The sequence below is a fragment of the Gordionus sp. m RMFG-2023 genome, chromosome 2 (assembly GCF_954871325.1).
Source record: "Gordionus sp. m RMFG-2023 chromosome 2, tfGorSpeb1-WG-v2, whole genome shotgun sequence".
NCBI classification, from domain to species: Eukaryota; Metazoa; Nematomorpha; class Gordioida; order Chordodea; family Parachordodidae; genus Gordionus; species Gordionus sp. m RMFG-2023.
In genome coordinates, this window is record NC_088776.1 from 24786036 (window position 1) to 24808387 (window position 22352).

The 22352-nt window shown below is 25.6% G+C and overlaps 1 protein-coding gene and 1 long non-coding RNA gene across 2 annotated transcripts in view; both read left to right on the top strand.

Annotated features, from left to right (window-relative positions):
* LOC135924869 (insulin-degrading enzyme-like) overlaps window positions 1-15902 on the top strand; it is a 39141-nt gene extending 23239 nt beyond the window's left edge. The window contains exons 11-27 of the mRNA XM_065459995.1: window positions 328-419; window positions 552-632; window positions 4510-4613; window positions 4838-4940; window positions 5116-5217; window positions 5301-5327; window positions 5799-5881; window positions 5970-6114; window positions 6560-6670; window positions 9073-9193; window positions 9827-10021; window positions 10955-11122; window positions 13173-13297; window positions 13545-13692; window positions 13860-13921; window positions 14354-14464; window positions 14926-15902. Of these exons, the coding sequence (XP_065316067.1) occupies window positions 328-419; window positions 552-632; window positions 4510-4613; window positions 4838-4940; window positions 5116-5217; window positions 5301-5327; window positions 5799-5881; window positions 5970-6114; window positions 6560-6670; window positions 9073-9193; window positions 9827-10021; window positions 10955-11122; window positions 13173-13297; window positions 13545-13692; window positions 13860-13921; window positions 14354-14464; window positions 14926-15297 (2150 nt within the window). The 3' untranslated portion in view covers window positions 15298-15902. The remainder of the gene's footprint in view (window positions 1-327; window positions 420-551; window positions 633-4509; window positions 4614-4837; window positions 4941-5115; window positions 5218-5300; window positions 5328-5798; window positions 5882-5969; window positions 6115-6559; window positions 6671-9072; window positions 9194-9826; window positions 10022-10954; window positions 11123-13172; window positions 13298-13544; window positions 13693-13859; window positions 13922-14353; window positions 14465-14925) is intronic.
* A 4453-nt stretch (window positions 15903-20355) lies between these two features.
* Window positions 20356-21194, top strand: LOC135923231 (uncharacterized). Its single transcript, XR_010571156.1, has 3 exons — window positions 20356-20469; window positions 20840-20953; window positions 20996-21194. It is a non-coding gene; the product is annotated as an uncharacterized LOC135923231 (long non-coding RNA).
* Window positions 21195-22352: the final 1158 nt, after the last annotated feature.

Below are 22352 nucleotides of genomic sequence, written 5' to 3' on the forward strand. Positions count from 1 at the left end.
AACTTTAATTAAAGTCATTGAATGAGTACTATTATTTATATTATGGTATAAAAATCAAACCAATACACTGCACAATATAAATAACATACCAAAAAAAGATGCTAAGTAGTTTGGAATATGGTCGGTCACGAATCATGGCATATACTTGTTATTAAGTTAATGTCACTAGGTTCTATGTAGAGGGTTAAGCCGAATCGGGTTCAAGTAGAGCTCCTAAGCCCAAACAAACTCACCTCTTTTTTGCCCTTAACTGAACTCGGTTTTTAATTGTAGCGAGTTCCCGAACCTGTCTAATTCGCCATCATTTTACTTGTAATATGCATATAGATAACGTGGAAGAAATAATCAGTACCGTTTTTCAATATATTGATATGCTTAAAAGGGAATTACCTCAACCATGGATTTTCGAAGAATGCAGAGTTAATATTTTTTTAAATTTTTTATTTAGAAACTAGAAAGAATCAAAAACAAATAATTTAACTCTTTCCTTTATTATCTATATCTATTAAATGTTATATCTCTAAACATATTCATGTGAATATTTATTCTAGGACATTGGAGCTCTGCAATTCAGATTTCACGATAAAAAGATTCCCGACTCTTACGTATCCGATATCGCTTCCAAATTACAGGTAATTTTGGACAAATTAATTTTTATATAGTAACTATAGGTGTAGCTAGACTCTTGCTGCCTTCAGCCCGCTTGTGTCCAACCAGCGGCTGGGGTGCGCTCATATTTTAAATAGTATTTATTTTACTTCTATATAATTTGATACTGGTAAAATACAAATAAACGGGCTAATTTAATACTAGTTGAGAATCAAGATTTATTATTTAATATTGATCACATAAATTAATCTCATTGCAAGTCATATCTAAAGAAAATGTTATTGATCTACTCAAAATTGTGTAATGTGTTTTTGTTGTTAATTTTTTCCTAATCCCATTCACAAATAAACACGATATATTATATCTATTGGAAAAATATGTGGAAAGTAAAACTATTAAATGATGGAATGCCTCACTAGATATTAAAATAATTTGATTATAAGCTGTGTTCATTAGATTGAGTATTTCATTATTGAAAAGATAGTATATATCCTTAATATCCAGATATAATGGCAGATATTCAGACGCGACATATTATTTATATTCAAAAAAATAAATATTATTTTTATTAACAAAATTATATAATATATCATTGGCGTACGCAGCGGGGGGAGGGGGGGGGCAAATCCCCCCCAAAGCCAAAATGCAGATGCCGGACATATTTTTCAAAAATATTATTTTTTATATTTTTATATTTTATTATAATTATTCATATCTATTTCTTTTTAAAATTTTATAATATTACCTTTTTCATTTACTAATTTACTTTATCAATTAATTTCATTTTCAAGTTTTCCTTGTGGCGTAATATTTATCTATTATTTTTAAATTTCCCGGTATTATAATTTTCAAATTTCTAGTCATGGATATTAGACTTTTTTTAAAAAAACGCTGAAGGTGAAAATCATGCTAAAAAGCAAAAAAGTATAGTATGATAATTTAATAAACAAAAGATGTGAACTGATGATTTCCTCAAAAGAATCAATTCAAAAGGGGGATATGATTCCCATTTCATCAATAATTGATAAAAATAGGGTTAAAATTGCAAAAGAAAATAGAGGCAAGATAAAACTAAGTATTGAGGCTATTTTATATTGTGGCTTGCAAGGCCTAGAACTTCGTGGCCACAAGGATTCAGGAAGCTTAAATTTTAATAATAATGATAACGAAGGTAATTTCCGTGGACTTTTAAAATTTAAGCATTAGGATATCCTGTATTAATGGAGAGCCTCATTAGTACCAATAAAAATGCTACTTATCTCAGCCCTAGGATATAAAATGAGATAATTGATATTCGCAACAATATCATTTTAGAAAAATTGATTGTTGAAATCAATTCTGCCCCATGCTTCTCAATTTTGGCAGATGAGACCACGGACATTGCTGGCATTAAGCAGTCGTTGTGTGCGCGATATGTAGATACTCATAAAAACATTATCAAGGAAATGTTTCTCTAATTTATTCCTGTTTCAAGCATGACTGGGTCTGCTTTAGCTGATGTAATATTTGTGAATCTTAAAAAATTAAAAGTAATAATTAATCTTATTATATAATTATTTTAAAAAATATAGCTAAATATAAATATGATACGTGGGCAAGGGTATGATGGAGCACGTGAAATGAGTGGACAATTCAATGGGCTTCAGGCATTTATTAAAAAAAAATGCCCAACAGCTATATATGTCCACTGTGCTGCCCATTCACTCAACTTAGCAATATCGGATTCATGTTCTTTACCATTGATATCAAATTGCTTAGGTTTTTAATTATTAAATTAAATTTTTTATATTTATATCAGGTAAAATATCTAGCATCTATGAGATGTTTAGATACCCCAAGCGTCAAAATATTTTGAACAGAATTATATCTGAAACTCCTTGCCCAACAAGGAGAAAAAAATTGTAAAAAGCTTGTCCAACAAGATGGAGTCTTCGACATCAAGCAGTAACAGCTTTTATCGAGTTAGAAGAGCTGATTATTAATGCTCTTATAGAAATATCACAATGTCTGAAAAAGATATTTCTTCAGAAGCAAGCAAGTTACTGGATTCAATACTTATACCAAATTTTTTTTTCGCATTAGAATGTATTAATAAATTATTTAATTATACAACTATTTTATGTAATACTTTTCAAAAACCTGATATTGATTTGATTGAGATGATGAGAATAGCAGAGACAATTTTATTAGAACTCAAAGAAATTAGAGCTAATGCTGATGAGGAATTTTATATGTTAATGTTGAATCAAAAGCAGAGCTATACGAGTTCAATATTTGTCTCCCTCTACTTACAGTAAGGCAAACTTATCGTCCAAATATAGGGTCAATAGATGAATATTATAAAATAAATGTCTTTATACCTCTTTTGGATACATTTATAACCCAAGTAAATGAAAGGTTTTTAATTTATCAAGAAACACTTATCAATCTGCAGATATTACTTCCGCAAAAGCCCTCTGAACCTTTTTCAGATGGTGATAGAAAAAAAATAAAATATTTGGAAGATTTTTATCATGAAGACATTAATGTATCTCATGATGCTTTATTAGCTGAATGCCAACTATGGTATAAAAGATTAACTATGGTTGATATAGTCCCAAAAAATGCTATGATGCTTTGCATCATTTCAAACATCTTTTAGATTATTTCCCTAATATATTGAAATTATTATATATATTAGCAACTCTTCCCATTAGTACTGCAACTAATGAGAGAACATTCTCTTCTTTAAGAAGTTTAAAAACGTACCTAAGAAGTACAACTTCTGAAAGTAGGTTGAATGGTCTGGCCCTTTTGAATATTCATAGACATTTGACGCCAAACACGGATGAGATAATTGAAAAATTAGCTCCCTCCCAACGAAGATTGGATTTTACATTATAAAAATATAATGTTTCTATAATATTTTTTGTGCTATCATTTTTTAATGTCTTATATATTTTTCTTTTACATAAAAAATATAATTATTCATATTTCCAACATTTAGATTTTTTTACTTTATATATAAATTTTAAAAGCTCAAAAAAATTTAAATTTCTATTATGGATTATTTATTTTATAGTCATCATATCCTGGTTATATCCACTTAATATTTTATAATTCAGATTTATTTAAAGTATTTATATGCCGCCGGTTATATTCGTTTAATATTTTTTAAATCAAATTTATTTTTATATATCGGTTTATATATTTAATTTTTTATAATTCATATTAATTTAAATTTGTATATTAGAAATAGTTATTAGTCCTAATAAATTTATGCTTGATATTTTCAAATAACAATCATTTTATTTTAAAAAATTTTAATTATCCCCCCCCACACCAAATTCCTGCGTACGCTACTGTAATATATGGTTGTAAATAATTATACCTTTCTATATAAACTAAGTTAAAATTTTTAAGTATAAAAAATAGCTTTGGACATAGTGACAAATAGATTATCTAATAATTGATTTAATATTTCTAATAGCTACTGTAATATATGGTTGTAAATAATTATACCTTTCTATATAAACTAAGTTAAAATTTTTAAGTATAAAAAATAGCTTTGGACATAGTGACAAATAGATTATCTAATAATTGATTTAATATTTCTAATATAACAATTTATTGACTGGTTATTCTTAATCGATAGTTAGTATATACAAAATTATTATAAATAAAATATTATTTTTATCAAATTAAATTGCTTATTATTTTGCAGTAAAATTTGTTTTCTTCTACAGAGCAAAATTCCCCCATTAGATACCCCTATTATAATTCCGTTTATAGCCATTTTAATGATATGTAAAATATAGTTAGTTCTATGGAAAGATTGTTTTTAATATATTTATCTAGTTTATTTAGCTCTTATTGTGATTATTTTTATTAATAATATTTAAAAATACAATATACATTTAGGACTATCCACTGAATGATGTATTAAGTTGTGATTACATTCTCACCGAATACAGGCCCGATCTAGTTATGAAATTGTTGGATTGTCTTACACCCGAAAGAATGAGGTATAATTGTGTAATAAAGATATTGTCACAAATATTTAAACAATGATGGATAAATTGAAGCTATTCTTTATATGAATAATTTTTCATCGGAGTTGAAAATTAAAAGTATATAATATCTAGGGATGACAATTTTTTGTAAAAATGCAAAAATTTATTCATTTTTTCTGAAGCTTATATTTTATGCGTTTCCAAGCTTTAATCTAACTATAATGAATAAATAACAGGGTGTATGTGGTTGGACGTAAATTTACTGGTATGACAGATCAAAAAGAACCTTGGTATGGTACAGATCATAGCTCAAAAAAAATATCTCCTGAAATTATTCAAGTATAGATATAATCTCTTGCATATAAACCTTTTTTATTTTAAAGATTATTATTATTTTGGATAATATGTCTATAAAAATATGAGATCTGCAGAACTATCAAAATTTATCAAACCGCTTGATTTATAATATTTTTATTGATGCAAATTAAATAAATTAATTATCCTATAATTTTAGAAATGGTTGAATCCCGGGAAAAATCCTAAACTGAGCTTGCCTAAGCCAAATTCTTTTATCCCCAACGATTTTACAATCTATGCAAAAACTGGGAAATCTGAGGTTTTATTAATAAATATTAATTTACATTATGTTAAACTTATCTTATATTCATTTATTTTTTTTATTCTTCTATATTTTTATAGCAAACCCCAATGCCATACCTAATAAAAGTAATACATTATTATTAAATTTTTTAATTATTATATAGATTTATTGAATTCATAATATGTAACCTGATATTAAAAGATATTTTGTGGGATATTTTTCGATTACAAATAAGTCTAGTCATGTTTGTTGGCCCACATTAAAGACTTGTTACCTATCATAATTATTTGTGAATTATAAAATGGTGAAGATACTAAAAACTAAGACAGTATCTAATTATTAATTCTTCTCACATTGAGTTAAAAATAAAAGCAAGTTTTGCATTTTGATGTTAAATTATATGATTAGTTTTTTTTAAAATCAAATTTATAAAAGCCAGACAAGCCAATATGAATTTCTTCAAAAACCTGGATAGAACTGAACCGATACTTAACGGTTCGAAACCTGAATATACGATAGATATTTCATTTCACATATCCACTTCTAACTCGAGTGATTTATTATTGGAATTTATTCTTATATGTTTTATTTAATAGGATGATCCCAAACTCCGAATATGGTTCAAACAAGACGACACCTACCTCCTTCCCAAATCATACATGAATTTTGAATTTTTGACGTATTAATTTTATATATTTTAATCAATTATTATTTATTCTATTTATTTTTTTTTGATCCGCAATTTTTAAATTTGTTGCATCCAATAGTCCTTTAGCTTATTTGGACCCCGCTAATTGCAACATGACTTATTTATACGTTCAGCTTTTCAAAGATGCCATAACAGAATATGCGTACAATGCAGAGTTAGCTGGATTGTCATACAATATGGAAAATACCAAACAGGGCTTAAATGTTATATTAAATATTTTAAACTATCTTTTTTTTATCATGGAAAGTTTAGAAAGATACATTTAATATTAATTAGCTAAATAAAATTTTATTTAACATTATGAACTTTATTTTTATGACCATTTATTTAGAATGTACTGTTAAATGGTTAACTTCACATTTGCTATAAATTTGGATAGGGTCAAAATCTTATTCTTAGAGGTTCATCTCATTCTCGTTCATCCCTTCCCATAAAAAAAATCATCCTATAATAAAATATACCTACCTATTTTAATCGGAACCAAATGTATTGTTTTTTATTTCTCTCTTGTAAAATTGTTTAAAGAGAAAGATATGTTAACCGTGATTTACTGCAAAGTGCCAACACGGCGCATATACCCCCTTGCAACATAATAATTTCCAAACTTTAAAGATAATCGCTTTAATTTTTTACTAATTTATTTTTCAGCTATCAGTTAGAGGTTACAATCAAAAACAGCTGATATTTTTAGACGAACTTTTTGCTAAAATGAAAGATCTTGTCATCGAACCAAAACGTTTTGAAATCATTAAAGAATCTGTAAGCAATTTTATATATTTAGTATCATTTATAATGCAAAGTTTCAATTTATGATTAGCCATATAATGCTAATGAAAATACAATCTCATAAACGACTATCGACTATAATTTGATTGATTGGTTTAAAATAAATTTAAAATAGAAGATGGGTCCATGTTAAATCGATCACGATTTTCTATTCTTTGGGATTTGTACAAAATTACACATAAAGCAATATTCAGAAAAGCATCAGAGCTCTTATATTTTTGAGAATATCAAAGTCAAAGTATGTAGAGATTTACTAAAAACGACAGAATTATATATAATAATTATAATATCAAAATTGTATACATTCTATTTCTAAAAAATATTTTATTTTTTTAACCCGGCGTTCCATTTATACTTATGATGAGTTTCTCCAATTTTTATAAAATTTTTAGGAACTGTAACTATAAAAAATTGGAATACTACATTTTTATGCGGAAAATCAATAAAAATATTAAAAACAAGTTTTTTCGATAGATGTCATATATAAGTAATGTTTGAATATTATTTTAAAAATATATTTATGATATTTTTATAATAACACAGATTCATGAAAATATTTAAATTTGACAAATATTTTAAAGATTTGATGGATGGTTTGAATATTTTTGGAAAATATGGTTATAATAATTTACTTTTAGAATATTTTCTTACCCATAAAAATTAAAATATTTCATAAGGGTTGTGGTTTCTTTACTATATATAATTAGAATATCATGTAAAATACAATAATATTAGAACATTAGCTTTTTAAATGATTTTTACCATGAAAACGAAAACTTGACATATATATGGATTGTCTTGGTGGCATCTTAAAATTTATTAAAAAATCAAAGAATTATTTTTATGATCGGACTTTAAATTTAGAATTGAATTAAATGGACCTAAAAAAATTATGAATTTATCTTCCTTTAAATATCCTTGATCATATAGCTGCTGTCAATCCTTTTTAAATTCCCTAATAGTTTCGCTGACGAGTGGGTATTTGCTGCTTCGCTCACCCCAAAAATCGTTATATAGGCCCAACGTGAATGGTTCACCTCCATAGTCTTTATTGAGTTTTCATACTTCTCACAATTTCTTTTACAAGGGTTAATAATCTATCCAATAACACAATCAATTTTTTATTTTTCTTAACACTTTTCCTCCTTTTTTTTTGTTATAAAAAGGATTTCTTCGATATTTTATGGTCGATCTTCATCCCATGACTATATTTGGTTTGATCAACTCATTTTCTTTCCCCTTTCATTTACTTCAGCTTTATTATCTACTAATTCATCGATTTATTAAGAAATATACAAGCACTCTTTAAGGCTAAGATTTCTATTAATACTTTCCCAATATATTAACACTTACAAAAAATTTAAACCTCTTTTATATCTCTCCTTTTAAATTTCATCCCACATATACATACTTTTACTCCTTACGATTTCTCTTCAATGAGTTCCCCCAATTTCTCCCCTAGAATACCCTTCGATTTTTCTCCAGTGATTCCTCATGAATACTCTCCTATTTCTCTCTAATGAGTTCCCCCTGATTTCTCCCCTAGAATTCACTCCGCTCACATCTATACATTTGCTAATTCATTTATAACAAAACAAAAATGATTTAACTTCTTAATTATAAATTTCTACACATTCGTCAATCACCTCTTTTTTTATACCCCAAAATTTTAAGATAATTTAATAGCCTCATAAATCAACGTATATTAATTTATTTTTCTAAAATCTACATGTTTAAGATATTCTTTATCTCATTTACACTTTCTAATGAATTTCTCCAAATCATAAGTCAAGACAGTAAATACTTTATTTTGATATTAGAATAATTCTATAGTTTTCAGTAAATCGTTAATTGAATGACAATCAATCGATAAGAGTAAATATAGTTCATTTTTTATATTTAATCCTTAATATCTCCAAAAATATAAGAGCTAGGATGCTAAAATTGAACATGCAACTTAGCTTGTAAACAATATTTTACCCAAGGGGTCCTGCGAAAATTTTGTTTTCTTATAATCTATTTGACATGGAATAAATGGTCCAATATATTTTTTAAATAAAAAATTGAACTCCAGCTTATACCAAAATTTTAAATAAACATTATTAAAATTTGAAATCATAATTAATTTCATTTTGTTATATTTAGACTGGTCATGATTTATATTTTCCTAAATATCCAGAGTGTTTGGAATCTGGATTAAATAGGGTTCTGGCTTCGGTTCATAAATTTGGTGTGGCCAATCAAAAAATTAAACAATATAATAGATAAATCTTTTAAAATTAATTTCACTTTTGTTAGAACCGGTACTTGGAAATCTTAGAAATTTTAAGAGGGTTCTACTTCCACTGTTTATAATACTTTCTAAAAAATAAAAGCACACTAGGAATCTCAAAAACTTTTTTGCCGAATTACCTTATCACCATGCTATGTATTTTACGAACTCACTTTTGGACGATTCTCATTGGAGTAAAGATGAGTTGATTGAATCCTTGCAAGGTATACTATAGCATTTAATACTTAAATATCATTGCTTGTAATTGGGAATGATATATAGTCATTCTCTACGTGATTTAAAATAATAGATTCAGAGGGTCATTCAATGAGTATAAAATAAAATCAAAATTTTGATTAAAAGCATTATTTTAAATTTAATGTTTTAATTTTTTATTTATTTTCTAAGATTTTATCATTTATATATGCGCGTTATTGTATTCATACATTTTACAAAAAATAGTTAAAATCATTTAATTTGATTTAAAATAGTTTTTATAATGATATAATACTAAATTAAGTAATATCGTAATGAATGGTACTTGAATTTTGAAAATTATCTAAATAAAATGATGAAATATTCATCTAATAACCCAGCGCTTATATAAATATTTTTATCTCCGTTTAATGGCAATTTCGGAGGTTCCAGGAAACGGGAAAGTTCTGGAGTATCTAATTTTTTCCATACTTTTCCCAAACGTTTTATTACAGGTCTCTTATTAATCTCAATTATTATTTGGAAATTTGACAGCAAAATTTAAAAGTAGTTATAAATTAACATTCATAATTTTTACTTTATTTAGTAGAACGGTTAGGGCCATCTGGATAATTGTTTTAATCAGGAACTTATTTTTTTAGACATATCTCACAAAGACGTTCAAAATTACATACCCAGACTATTTGCTCGTTTCTGTCTGAATTGCTTAGTTTACGGCAATTTTACTAGCGAGCAGGCGTTTAGTGTGTCCTCTTTGGTCGATCAAAACTTTGTCTCCACCAAACCCCTGTTTACTTCCCAGATTATCAAGAGTCGAGAACACGTTATACCTAAAGGTAAATTATAAATTCGATAATATTAATTTATATCTAATATAAATTTATACTATATCTTTTCTGCAAAAATGAGATGTTGTTTTTTAGATTATTTTTATGGGGGTAGGCTAGGCAATATATTATTTTATAAACTTGCGTCTATCAAGTTGTTAAATATAATACCTATATTTTATCTAGATATTTTTTTAAAAAAATATTTATATCTAGATATACTTTTAGTTTTATCTATATTCATTTATAAATACATTCAACAGATATAATTTTATTTTACCTTTATTAATAATATTTTGATTCAATCCTATTTTTTTGTATTAAATGTATTAAATATTTGTGCCAGTTTATTTCTTTCCATTTCAATACAAACTTTATTTTATGCAGACGAAAATATGGTAATTGTCTTAATAAAAACCTTTATATAATATAAATTTTTAGATGATTATTATTAGTGATGTTGATAAGAAATAAAAGAAACAAACAACACAGCATCAGCAAATTTTTATACTTAATTGGACTTGGCTTCAAATATATAACTTAAGTAGAAAAAATATTGACATAGCGATAGTCGATGAACTTTCAAAGTTTCCAAAAAGATATCTATTTTAACACCCATCAAACTTTGAATGAGTGTCCTGTTTTTAGCTATATTGTAAGAATATCCTAAGGTTATTTATAAAGTATAACACAACACTACCTTCCATCGCGCCAGTTAAAAAAATTTACCTATCTCAGTGATAAAAACAATGATATTTTATAATCATTTAAATAATATATCAAATTGAATAAAAAATGTCTGGTTCACTTCACTTTTTAAGATACATTTGATAAGTATCTTTTAACAACTCAGGTGCCTCTAGTGTAAAAAAGGTATTAAACTCTCAAAATTTTTATTTTTAAATATACCAAGAAATATTATTTATGGAAAAATGCAATTAGGTTCGTATTACATTTACCAAGTCGATAACCCAGTCCACAAGAGTACAGCCATCGATACCTATTATCAAATCGGGCTAAGAGATATTAGAAACACGGCTTTGCTTGATTTAGTCTCTCAAATTATTGGTGAACCATGTTTTGATATACTCAGAACTAAGGAGCAATTAGGTATAATTCATATTTATGTTTTTTTAAATGTTAGCATTTTTAATAAGATATTGTAGCCATAGCAGAAAAAGTGGAAAAATAAAGATCTTAAAAGAGAGAAAAGGATTGAGGCCAGGTCGATATTGAAAATAGGCATTTCTGCCGGTTTTGATGATTATTAAATATTGCTTAATTATTTTTTTTAATCACAGGATAGTGTGATTAGGTTGAATTTGAAGAGTATCTACTTTTTAAGTTTACACATAACCAAAAATGATGGCTAATCAGTTTTTCATGCTAAACTTTCAATTAGGGTTGACATGATTATGATTTTTGAATGAAATACATTATTTAATTCAATAACTTTTTTCCTTGTGTTTGTTAGTTTTTATAATAACATTTTATTTTGCAGATAAGTTATAAAAAATTGCTAAATTTTATTATTATAAATGAAATTTTGGTGTGTTAATCCTGAAATTATTTTTGGTATAATAAACTCAACATCATTTTAAATATTCTTTAAATTTAAGGAGAGATAAAAAAACTTAAATTATATCTAATTTCATTAAATCAATACAAAATTTTGTGTATATTTTAATTCAGATGCAGTTTTAAAATATTAATTCTAGGTTATATAAAAATATTAAATTAAAATAAATATTGTTAACATTAAAAATTTAAATTTCTCACAATGTATAAAATTATTATAAATGAGTAGTGCTGTAAACATTTTTAAAAAAATAGAACGCGTTCAACGTTCTTTGACAAAAATCGAACGCGTTCACGTTCAAAATCCAAAAAAGGAACGCGTTCAATGCGTTCAAAATTTTATGATAAATTTTTTTTTAAATTTAATTTAATATAAATAAATGCCTTATATTTTTCAACACAATATATTAGCCATGATAAAAAATAATAGTTTTATTTTGATAATATAATTATAAATTAAATACAATATAATAGAGCGATAAAAAAATAAATTTATAAAAAAATTTTCTTATTAATTTTTAATAAAAATTGCTTTTTAAAATTTTCATCTGATAGGCATGAACGCTTGGCAGTTAATACAGCGTTAGCTATACTAAAAACTATTGAATTACCTTTTGATTTTAAAACAGTGAAATATTTATGATATTTGGGCCATGGTAATTCTAATTCATCTAATATTGAATTATGATTTTCAGAATCTGATGATGAAATATTTATATCCATGCAATTAATAAACTTTAATCTTATCTTCTCTACACGTTATGGTACGTTAATTGCAATATGAAAGAGGAAAATGTAAAAACAGCTGATTAAAAAATATAAGACTTTTTTGTTAAAAAATTGGAATAAATATTAATTTTTCAAATAAATAAAAATATAAGACTTTTTTGTTAAAAAATGCGGATTAATATTAATTTTTCAAATAGATAAAAATAAAAAGAGTTTTTAAAATTAAACGCGTTCATCAAAGAAAAGGAACGCGTTCACGTTCAAAGTTCGTCAAAAAAAAGGAACGCCGTTCATCACCTTTTTTCAAAAAAACGAACTTCGTTCACTCACAACACTATAAATGAGCATATTACTTTTTATTCAATACTATTATTATTGATTTAAACAACTCTATTATTCATAAATTCCACAGGGAAGCAAATGTTAAGTATAATAAAATCAATTACATGCTCGATTATTAACCTAGCCTCTGAATTTTTTCTCAAGGTCATCTTTTTAAGAAATCAAAAATAACATAATTTTTTGCTAACACCTCTCAATGTTAATGCTAATTTTTTAAAATAATAGATTGTGTTTATAATATCTAAATAAACGATAAATATTTCAAGAATATTGTTATTCTAGTTATTAGTTCTAATTGGAATTAATATATTTTTTATTATTCATATAAATAAATATGTGTATAAACGAATCGAAATGATTATTAAAGAAGGGAAAGAACGAAAAAATTGGAAATATTAAGATTTTAGGTATAGTGTTTTATTCATTGATAATTTATGAAAAACCTTGATTTTGCATTTCTAATTAATCTGTTTGGAATTAATTTAAAAAAATTAAATTATTTTTTTCCTAGGTTATGTTTGTATGACCAGTGTTCGTCAATCGAATAGTGTTCACGGTTTAAGAGTCGTAATACAATCTGATAGGATGCCTTCATTTTTAGATTCTAGGATTGAGGCTTTTCTTCTGCATATGGAAGTAGTTAAAATATATGATATGCATATTAAGATTACTTTTTACTCATTTTTAGGTGGTATGGTAGATAAAATAAAACCAATCATTTTAACTAAGAATTCGTGATATTTTTATTTAGCTATAAGTTAATTTTCTATTCTGCAATTAATAGGATAAAAAAAGTGTGATTGAAATTTTGGTTTCTTTCGATATTTTATATATAATATAACTATGTTGTTTAATAAAAATAAATCCAAATTTTTTGATATAGGATTATATATCGGAAATGAATGACAGCGTTTGGCAGAAAAATGTCGAGTCCGTAATAATAAATTTGAGTGAAAAACCAAAAAAAATGGTGGAATTAGGTTATAAGTATTGGGGTGAAATAATTTCCAACCAGTACAACTTTGACAGAGGTGAAATTAATATCACTTTTATATATTCACATATATCCGATTAATTTTTTTATATTGTTTCTAAAAAAAAAAATTTTCAAGAATTTCTTTATAGCATTTTATTTATTTAATCATTTTTAGATAGAAAAAATAATATTAAAATAATATATATTATTTTTTTAAAACAGATCAATTGGAGATTGAAGAAATAAAAAGGATTACCAAAGATGATCTTTTAAAATTTTTTCAGGTAATTTTTATCTTTAGTTTGTAATTACATTTTTTTTTGATATTTTAAAAGTAAAGATCTAGTTACATCGAGAAGGGAATGAGGGAATTGTGCTGGATTTGATAATGTTGAGACTGTAGCATAAGATAGTAAACTGTTGAATAGACATACCTCTATTCTAGCTTTAAATAATCTACGGTATGTTAAATGTTGTATTTAAAAAATAGTCAGGTCTTAAAATTAATTTTTTGAACCCGGAAGGGCGAGCCTGAAAATAATCATTATTTTTTATAAATGGTACCTTTGGAGATCTCTGAAAGGTTTTAGAAATTCAATGAATGATATAAACGTATAAAATGGAACTTTGTTAGATGAGTTGACATTTAAAATAAATATTTTGTAAAAAAAATGAAAATAGGGTGTTTTAAAAAAATTATACAATATTTTTTTAAGGAATTCTTTTCTCCCGAATCTTCTGCTCGCAAAAAGCTGTCAACTCATGTTATACCTAGTAGTGATGAATTCACCTCGAAAGACGACACCGACATTATTAAAATACAAAAGGTAAATAAATATTTGGTGCACTTTTTCAAAATTACATTTGCCCATTTTGTTATTTATCCATTTCATTTTAAAAATATCTTAACGATGTGTATACGGTAATTATTATAAAATATAATTTTGGAGAAACCTATTTCACGTCGGCACTTGATCACTCAAATATTATTAATTATTACATCTTTTAACCTAAAAAAAAGAAAACTATTTCACAAATCTTGGTAATTATTCAAATCTATTTTTTTTCCCCCTGAACTATTCCTACCCTTTCCATAATTAGTATTAACCTCTAATTATTTTTATCCCTTAAATAATCCTATAAATTTTAATAGAAAAATAATAGGTATGGAAGGCTTGTCTCTTTACCTATCTACCCTTTACTGTAAACCTAATGTAGTATCTCTCCCCTCTCAACGGGCAAACTAACTTAAAATTTTCCATTTCAAAAAAATAAATATTCATGCTAGAAAAAATCGCGTTACATAAATGACCCAGGTCAATTCAAGACAGGTCTAGGCCTGTATCCGCTCACGAAACCCTGCCTGGACGTGGGGAGCGCTGGTCTCAAGGCTCGTTTCGAGTTTCACGGGGCCTTAGATGAGAATAACGCTCAAGAGTTGAAAGAGGAGGCTAGTAACAATTACGATATCCGTCGGCGTGCGCTGGATCATGATTCGGAAGATTCTGAGACCAATTCTAGTCCCTCTATTTCGGAACCACATACTCCAGAAGAAGTCGAAATGGAAGAAGAAGCGGAAGATTTGAAGGAAGGGGATGAAAAACAAGAGAAAAAAGTCACTTCTAAAAGTAAGAAGAGAGAGTTCTATAGAATGATTTGAATAGAATATAAAAAAAATTTATGTGATTATTGTTATATATTATATAATCCCTTCAGAGCCAATTTTTAAAAAAAATTTGACAAAAATTTTATAATCAACACATGTTTTTTATATAAACTCTAGACACTCTTTTTTTTAAAAAAAATTTTTTTATAAGCTTGACAGTAATTTTGAAGATCGCATTTATAATTATGTTGGAAATATTTGAGATAGTTAAGTATTAGATAAGTTTATCTTTATATTCATTTCATTAACAACGCGATGTGCGCAATTTTGTTTATATATTAAAATTTTATATTAAGACTATCGATTAAATTCTACATAAGGGTATATAAACTTCTAGTTTTAAAGCTGTCTTTTTTTATAAGTTAGTTCAACTATCTTTGATAAGTTTTTTTATGTAATTGTATAGTGGCCCTTTTAATTATTCTCAATCCCGGTCATTTTTAAATGGTTTTTTTAAAAATCTAGGTAATTATATTTATAGTATATATTTTTTTAATTTTGAGGAAAAAATTTTGAATAAAATTATAAATTTTACCAATTAAGAATTCTATTATAAAGAAACTTTTTTAAAATCATATCTTCGACACCTATCAAATAATTAAGTTTATTAATAATTTTTAATTTGCAAAATATTAAATATAATTTTTATAAATATTGTAAACTAATGTTTTATATTTTTTGATAATAAAAAATATATTTTTAATTTTGATGTGCTACTTCTACAATATGTATAATGATGTTTAGCGGTGAACGTTATTGATATTCTATCCGTTTTATTAAAATATTAGATAGCGTCTTGATTTTATCCTTTATACAAAATAAATGTTGCTTCTGAGTAGCGTTTGTAGCTCAGTTGCTATTCTATAGTTATGCTACTCCACCGATGAAAAAAAATCGGTGATTGGTGCGCTGTTGCCGACTTCTTAATCAGCAGTGGCTCGGCTTAAAGTATTATGGTTATTAGAGATCTGCAAAGTTAGGCCCGGCCCGAGTCTGGGGCCTAATTCTATTTTAAAAAATCGGGTTCGGGCCAGGCCTAATATTTTAAAAAAAAATTGGGTTCGGGCAGGGCCGGGATTAATATTTTTTAAAAAAAATCGGGCCAAGTCGGGTCGGACCTTAGAAATTTTATTAAATACATCTAAATTTATCAATTTTATATTGAATTTTTTATGTAAAATAGAAATTTTTGATTTAATTTATTGAAACTAAACGCTATATAACATATGTCTTTTATTTTAAGTAATTATAAAAATTAATTTCTTTATTTAAATAAATTCGGGCCTGGCCGGGCCTGTAAATTTTATTAAAATAAATTTCGGGTTGGGACTGGCAAAACATTTTTAAAAAATTTCGGGTTCGGGCCGGGCTGGCAAAACTTTTTTAAAAAAAATTTCGGGCCGGGCTTGAAAAATTAGGCCCGATGCAGATCACTAATCACTATTATATTATTAAAAACATTAATTTTTATAATTTATTAAATACATTAATATTTATAATTATAAATCTTTCTTTATTAATTTAATTATTTTTATGCAATAAGAAGTATCTGATTTGTTAAAGCTACATTGCATCAGATAGATGATATGTTTAATATTGAATATTATATATTGTCAATTAGAAATGCAAAGTGATTTTTTCATGGTCCGACTCGAGCCAGAATTTTAAGAAAATTTTTGTCCGAGCCCGAGCACACATTTTTAATTTTTTTTTTTATAATTTGTGTTTATATATTATAATATCTAAGAAAAGTAAAGATTATGTGTTTTTATTCTCATGCCACCTTAAATAAAAGTATATTTAACTCCCATATTCATATAAAGTTGCATTTTATTTAATTTGTATACATATTAAAAAATAAAATTAAATACAAACGAATTTAAAAATTATCATGATTATATAAAAATAATTTGCATTATTGATGTCAAAAAAAGATGGTATAATTGTTTTACAGAGAAAAAATATAATAATAGACATATTAAAAAGACATCAATATCAGTCATTCTCATTCACATTTTTGACAAAAGATATTTGTATTTTTAATATTTATTTTTCGAGCGAGGAAAATAATTTTCAATTCTCGAACTCTGGCTGAGTCGGGCTTCGGAAAGCCCGCCAGATCTATTGTCAACCCACATAATCCATAAACATAATGGGGAAACAAATCTTTCAGAAATAGGTTAAGTTGAATACATGTTCAATTTAAGAACTAAGAACATTTCAATGGTCACGAATGCACGCCTTAATGTCTATGTCCAAGGTGAATATAACACCTATGTTTGGGACATGAATTACATGATTCGGTAATAGTGGATGGGATAAAGAAAGTGAGTAGAATTGAAAATATTATTTGAAAAATTATAAGTTGCATTAAAATTCAAGACCTCCGATCTTGGTGATTTAATTAATTCGAAGAATAGAAAATGTTTAGAGGCAATAGATCTTTTACATCGGATTTATTAGATGGATGAAGAAGATCTTTTCATCGAATAGCGTTTTGAACCAGATAATTATGTTAATGATATATAACATTAAATCATAAAACTTTAATAATATGCCTACAAGTTAGCATAGCATTTTGATGATGCTCAAAAGTGTTAGTTGTACTAACAAAGCTAAAATCAATATCATGTTAAATGGAATGGAGAAACACAGCCTTAAATTGTTTAGTCTAATCCGGATTTAATGGAAGATCTACTCCCATTCCTAGTATTATTTAAAAGTATCGTGGATACTTTATCATCTCAAAAAGAATTCACCATAAACTTAGCTTTATTATTTCGCAATGAAATAGCCAATACTTGATCGTTAATGGAATTAATATATCTCTCCTTAAACTATATATGTTCAATAAATTGGATCATTGATTTCCAATCACTTTTTTTTTATAAATTGTTTTATTTTTTACAATGTATTGACCGTACTTTTAGACCCCAGATTTCAAAAAATGAATATAAGTTTTATTTCTGTTTAATTTTTAGGCATTTACGCGACCACACCATTTGAAATATACGATTTTATTTGAAAAATACCACATATAAATATGGCTATTGTTACTTGCAACTATTGTTGCATTTAAAAATTTATAAAAAAAGTAAAATTTTCATTTTTTAAAGAACGCATGTTGTTTTTTTTTACCATTAACAATATTTATTTATTTCAAAATAATTTTTTTTTTATTTATAAATAAATATATATTTTTTCATAAATAAAAATTATTTTATTAAAAATGGAAATTGTGAAATAGATACTATTGCAGGTAAAAAATATACTTTTTTATGCCAAATATTTATTTATGGTATTTTGAATAATAGATAACAGCAGAAGAATTCCATGAAAATGACCAAAAAAACAACTCAAAACTTATCTTAATTCTTTTTATACTATAGGCATTACAATAAACTGGATAAATTGAGACTCTTCATAAGCAAATATTTTTATTAAGCTATAAATTATAAATATCTTTTTTTCCTAATTAATTAAAATTTTCATGTTTAATCTAATTTTCACAATATATATGTCTACACTAAAAATAGATAATAGCAGAAGAATTCCATGAAAATGACCAAATAAACAACTCAAAACTTAGATAAATAGATTATATCTTAATTCTTTTTATACTATAGGCATTACAATAAACTGGATAAATTGAGACTCTTCATAAGCAAATATTTTTATTATAAATAATAAATATGTTTTTTTCCTAATTAATTAAAATTTTCATGTTTAATCTAATTTTCACAATATATATGTCTACATAGATAATAGCAGAAGAATTCCATGAAAATGACCAAATAAACAACTCAAAACTTAGATAAATAGATTATATCTTAATTCTTTTTATACTATAGGCATTACAATAAACTGGATAAATTAAGACTCTTCATAAGCAAATATTTTTATTAAGCTATAAATTATAAATATGTTTTTTTCCTAATTAATTAAATTTTTCATGTTTAATCTAATTTTCACAATATATATATTTAGTCTACACTAAAAATAGATAACAGCAGAATATTTCCATGAAAATGACCAAAAAAACAAAATAGATTATATCTTAATTCTTTTTATACTATAGGCATTACAATAAACTGGATAAATCGAGACTCTTCATAAGCAAATATTTTTATTAAGCTATAAATTATAAATATCTTTTTTTCCTAATTAATTAAAATTTTCATGTTTAATCTAATTTTCACAATATATATGTCTACATAGATAATAGCAGAAGAATTCCATGAAAATGACCAAAAAAACAACTCAAAACTTATCTTAATTCTTTTTATACTATAGGCATTACAATAAACTGGATAAATTGAGACTCTTCATAAGCAAATATTTTTATTAAGCTATAAATTAGAAATATCTTTTTTTCCTAATTAATTAAAATTTTCATGTTTAATCTAATTTTCACAATATATATATTTAGTCTACACTAAAAATAGATAACAGCAGAATAATTCCATGAAAATGACCAAAAAAACAAAATAAGTTATATCTTAATTCTTTTTATACTATAGGCATTACAATTCTGGATAAATTGAGACTCTTCATAAGCAAATATTTTTATTAAACTATAAATTATAAATATGTTTTTTTCCTAATTAATTAAATTTTCATTTTTTAAAGAACGCATGTTGTTTTTTTTACCATTAATAATATTTATTTATTTCAAAATAATTTTTTTTTTATTTATAAATAAATATTTTTTTTTTCATAAATAAAAATTATTTTATTAAAAATTAGCTCTCCATTTTTTTTTATAATTAATTAAAGTCAAATATGATCGAATTAAACCCTACTGGAAATTGTGAAATAGATACTATTGCAGGTAAAAAATATATTTTTTTAAGCCAAATATTTATTTATGGTATTAGTCCCTCCTATGATCGAATCAAGCCCTACTGGAAATTATGAGATAGATACAACTCTTGCAAGTAAAAAATATTATTTATTATTATTACATACCTTTTGAAGTAAATGTTAGATATTCGTCATTCTTCACTTTAAAAGAATGGCTAAATAAATACAAAATTTCTAATGCGACAAATTATTCAATACACCGTTCTAAAAAATCGAAGGACCCAATACTTAAGTCTACAATAATGTACGAACGACTTTATTACCAATGTTATGAGGGCAAGGTCAGACCATCCAAATCAAAAGGTTTTAATTTTTATTAACCCTTCAATACATACACCAGTGAAAAAAATGACGTTATTAGTACTCCGGTGGGGTTTAATAGACCCCAATTTCAAATGTATATATCTCCAGTTATATTCATTATTTTGATTTAATATTTGAATATAAGATAGAACAACCTTAAACTTGTTATGATTTCAGGTTTTTGTTGGTTATTATTATCAATATTTTTATTATGATGGAATGTTGATAGCATTATGACATTTTTTCTTTTTTTTGGAACATGATAATAATGTTATGTTTTCCTGAAATGCATTTTAGCTAATTTTAATTTGCCTAAATAATACTTAACGGAGTATAAAAGGGTTAAAGTATATATTAAAATTTTTTAAAGGAAAAAGACAAAGATTGTCTGTCAAGAAAAATTGTTTATCCAGAATTTCTTTTGCCAAAGATGGACCATATCTAAAATGTATCAGTATACATGATATACATAATCATGATAGAGGTTTTATTATTTTTAAATGTATATAACATAATTTATTTATAGATCTATCTTTGTTCATGGCATCTTGCCGGCAAAGACAATTGGATGGTGATCAAAAGTCAATAATTCACCAAGCTCTTAAATATGATGGAAATCTTACATTGATACATCAAGAAATGAAAAGAAAGAATTTAAATATAACCAAAAGGGATTTATATAATCTAAAACATCAATATATGAAAAATCCATGTAGTGTTAATGATCTGGAAGATCTGATTAAAACTATAAAATTAGACATAACCAATATTGTGGAATTATTTGAAGAAAATGGCATATTTAAAGCCTTATATTATCAAACTAAAAAAATGCAAGATTATTATTTGCGATATCCAGAGGTGGTGTTAATTGATGCAACATATAATTTAAATTCCTACCACTTGCCAATTTTCACTTTGGGTGTAATAGATGGTGAAGAGAATACCAGAATAGTTGCAATCTGGTTAGTTTTATCAGAGAGCTCCACCACAGTTAAAAATATGTGCCAGATTTTTAAAAATTATAATAATGTTTTCCTAAAAACTCTTACAATTATATCTGATAAAAATTTTACAGAAAGAGCAATCTATCAAGATGAATTTCCCAATGCTAAATTGGAAATTTGTATTTTTCATGTTCTACAAATATTCAAAAGACAGTTAACAACAATAAAATATAATTTAACAATAATTGAAGTCAAAAAAATGCATGTCCTATTTAGACGTTTAATTTATGCAGAAACCCCTGGCATATATTGGAAATATTATTATTATTTAAAAAATTCAAAATATCAAAAGGTATTTTTATACTTTGATACAAATTGGCATGGAATTCGTGAGGAATTCTGCTTGGCATGGAGAAATAAATCAGTAAATTTTGGGAATTTTACAAATAATAGAATTGAAGGGACAAATCGTGCCCTAAAACGAATTATTAAAAGGAATTCTTCCTTACATATTTTTTATAAAAATTTAAATGAATATTTAAATTGTTTGGAGGACAAGAATAAAGATATAATCCTTACAAATAGTAGACTTAATTATACAAGTCTGCCACCATCTTCCCCACAATTTTTATTCTCCAAATTATTGACTCTAAAAGCTTATAAAAGAGTCAACCTTGAAATAAAATATTCTTTTAATATAACTTATGAAGATTTCAATGTTAGTGAAAATTTATGTAATTGTGGTTTCCAGCAAAGGTATCTTTTACCTTGTAAACATATTTTCAGATACAGGGAAGATAACAATATCTCCCTCTATGATGATTCCTTATGTGCTTTAAGGTGGTGGAAGGAATACAATTTATACCCATATTTAAGTGAAAATAGTATAAATTATGAAGAAAGGGATGATAATATTGATATAGAAATTATTTCAAAAAA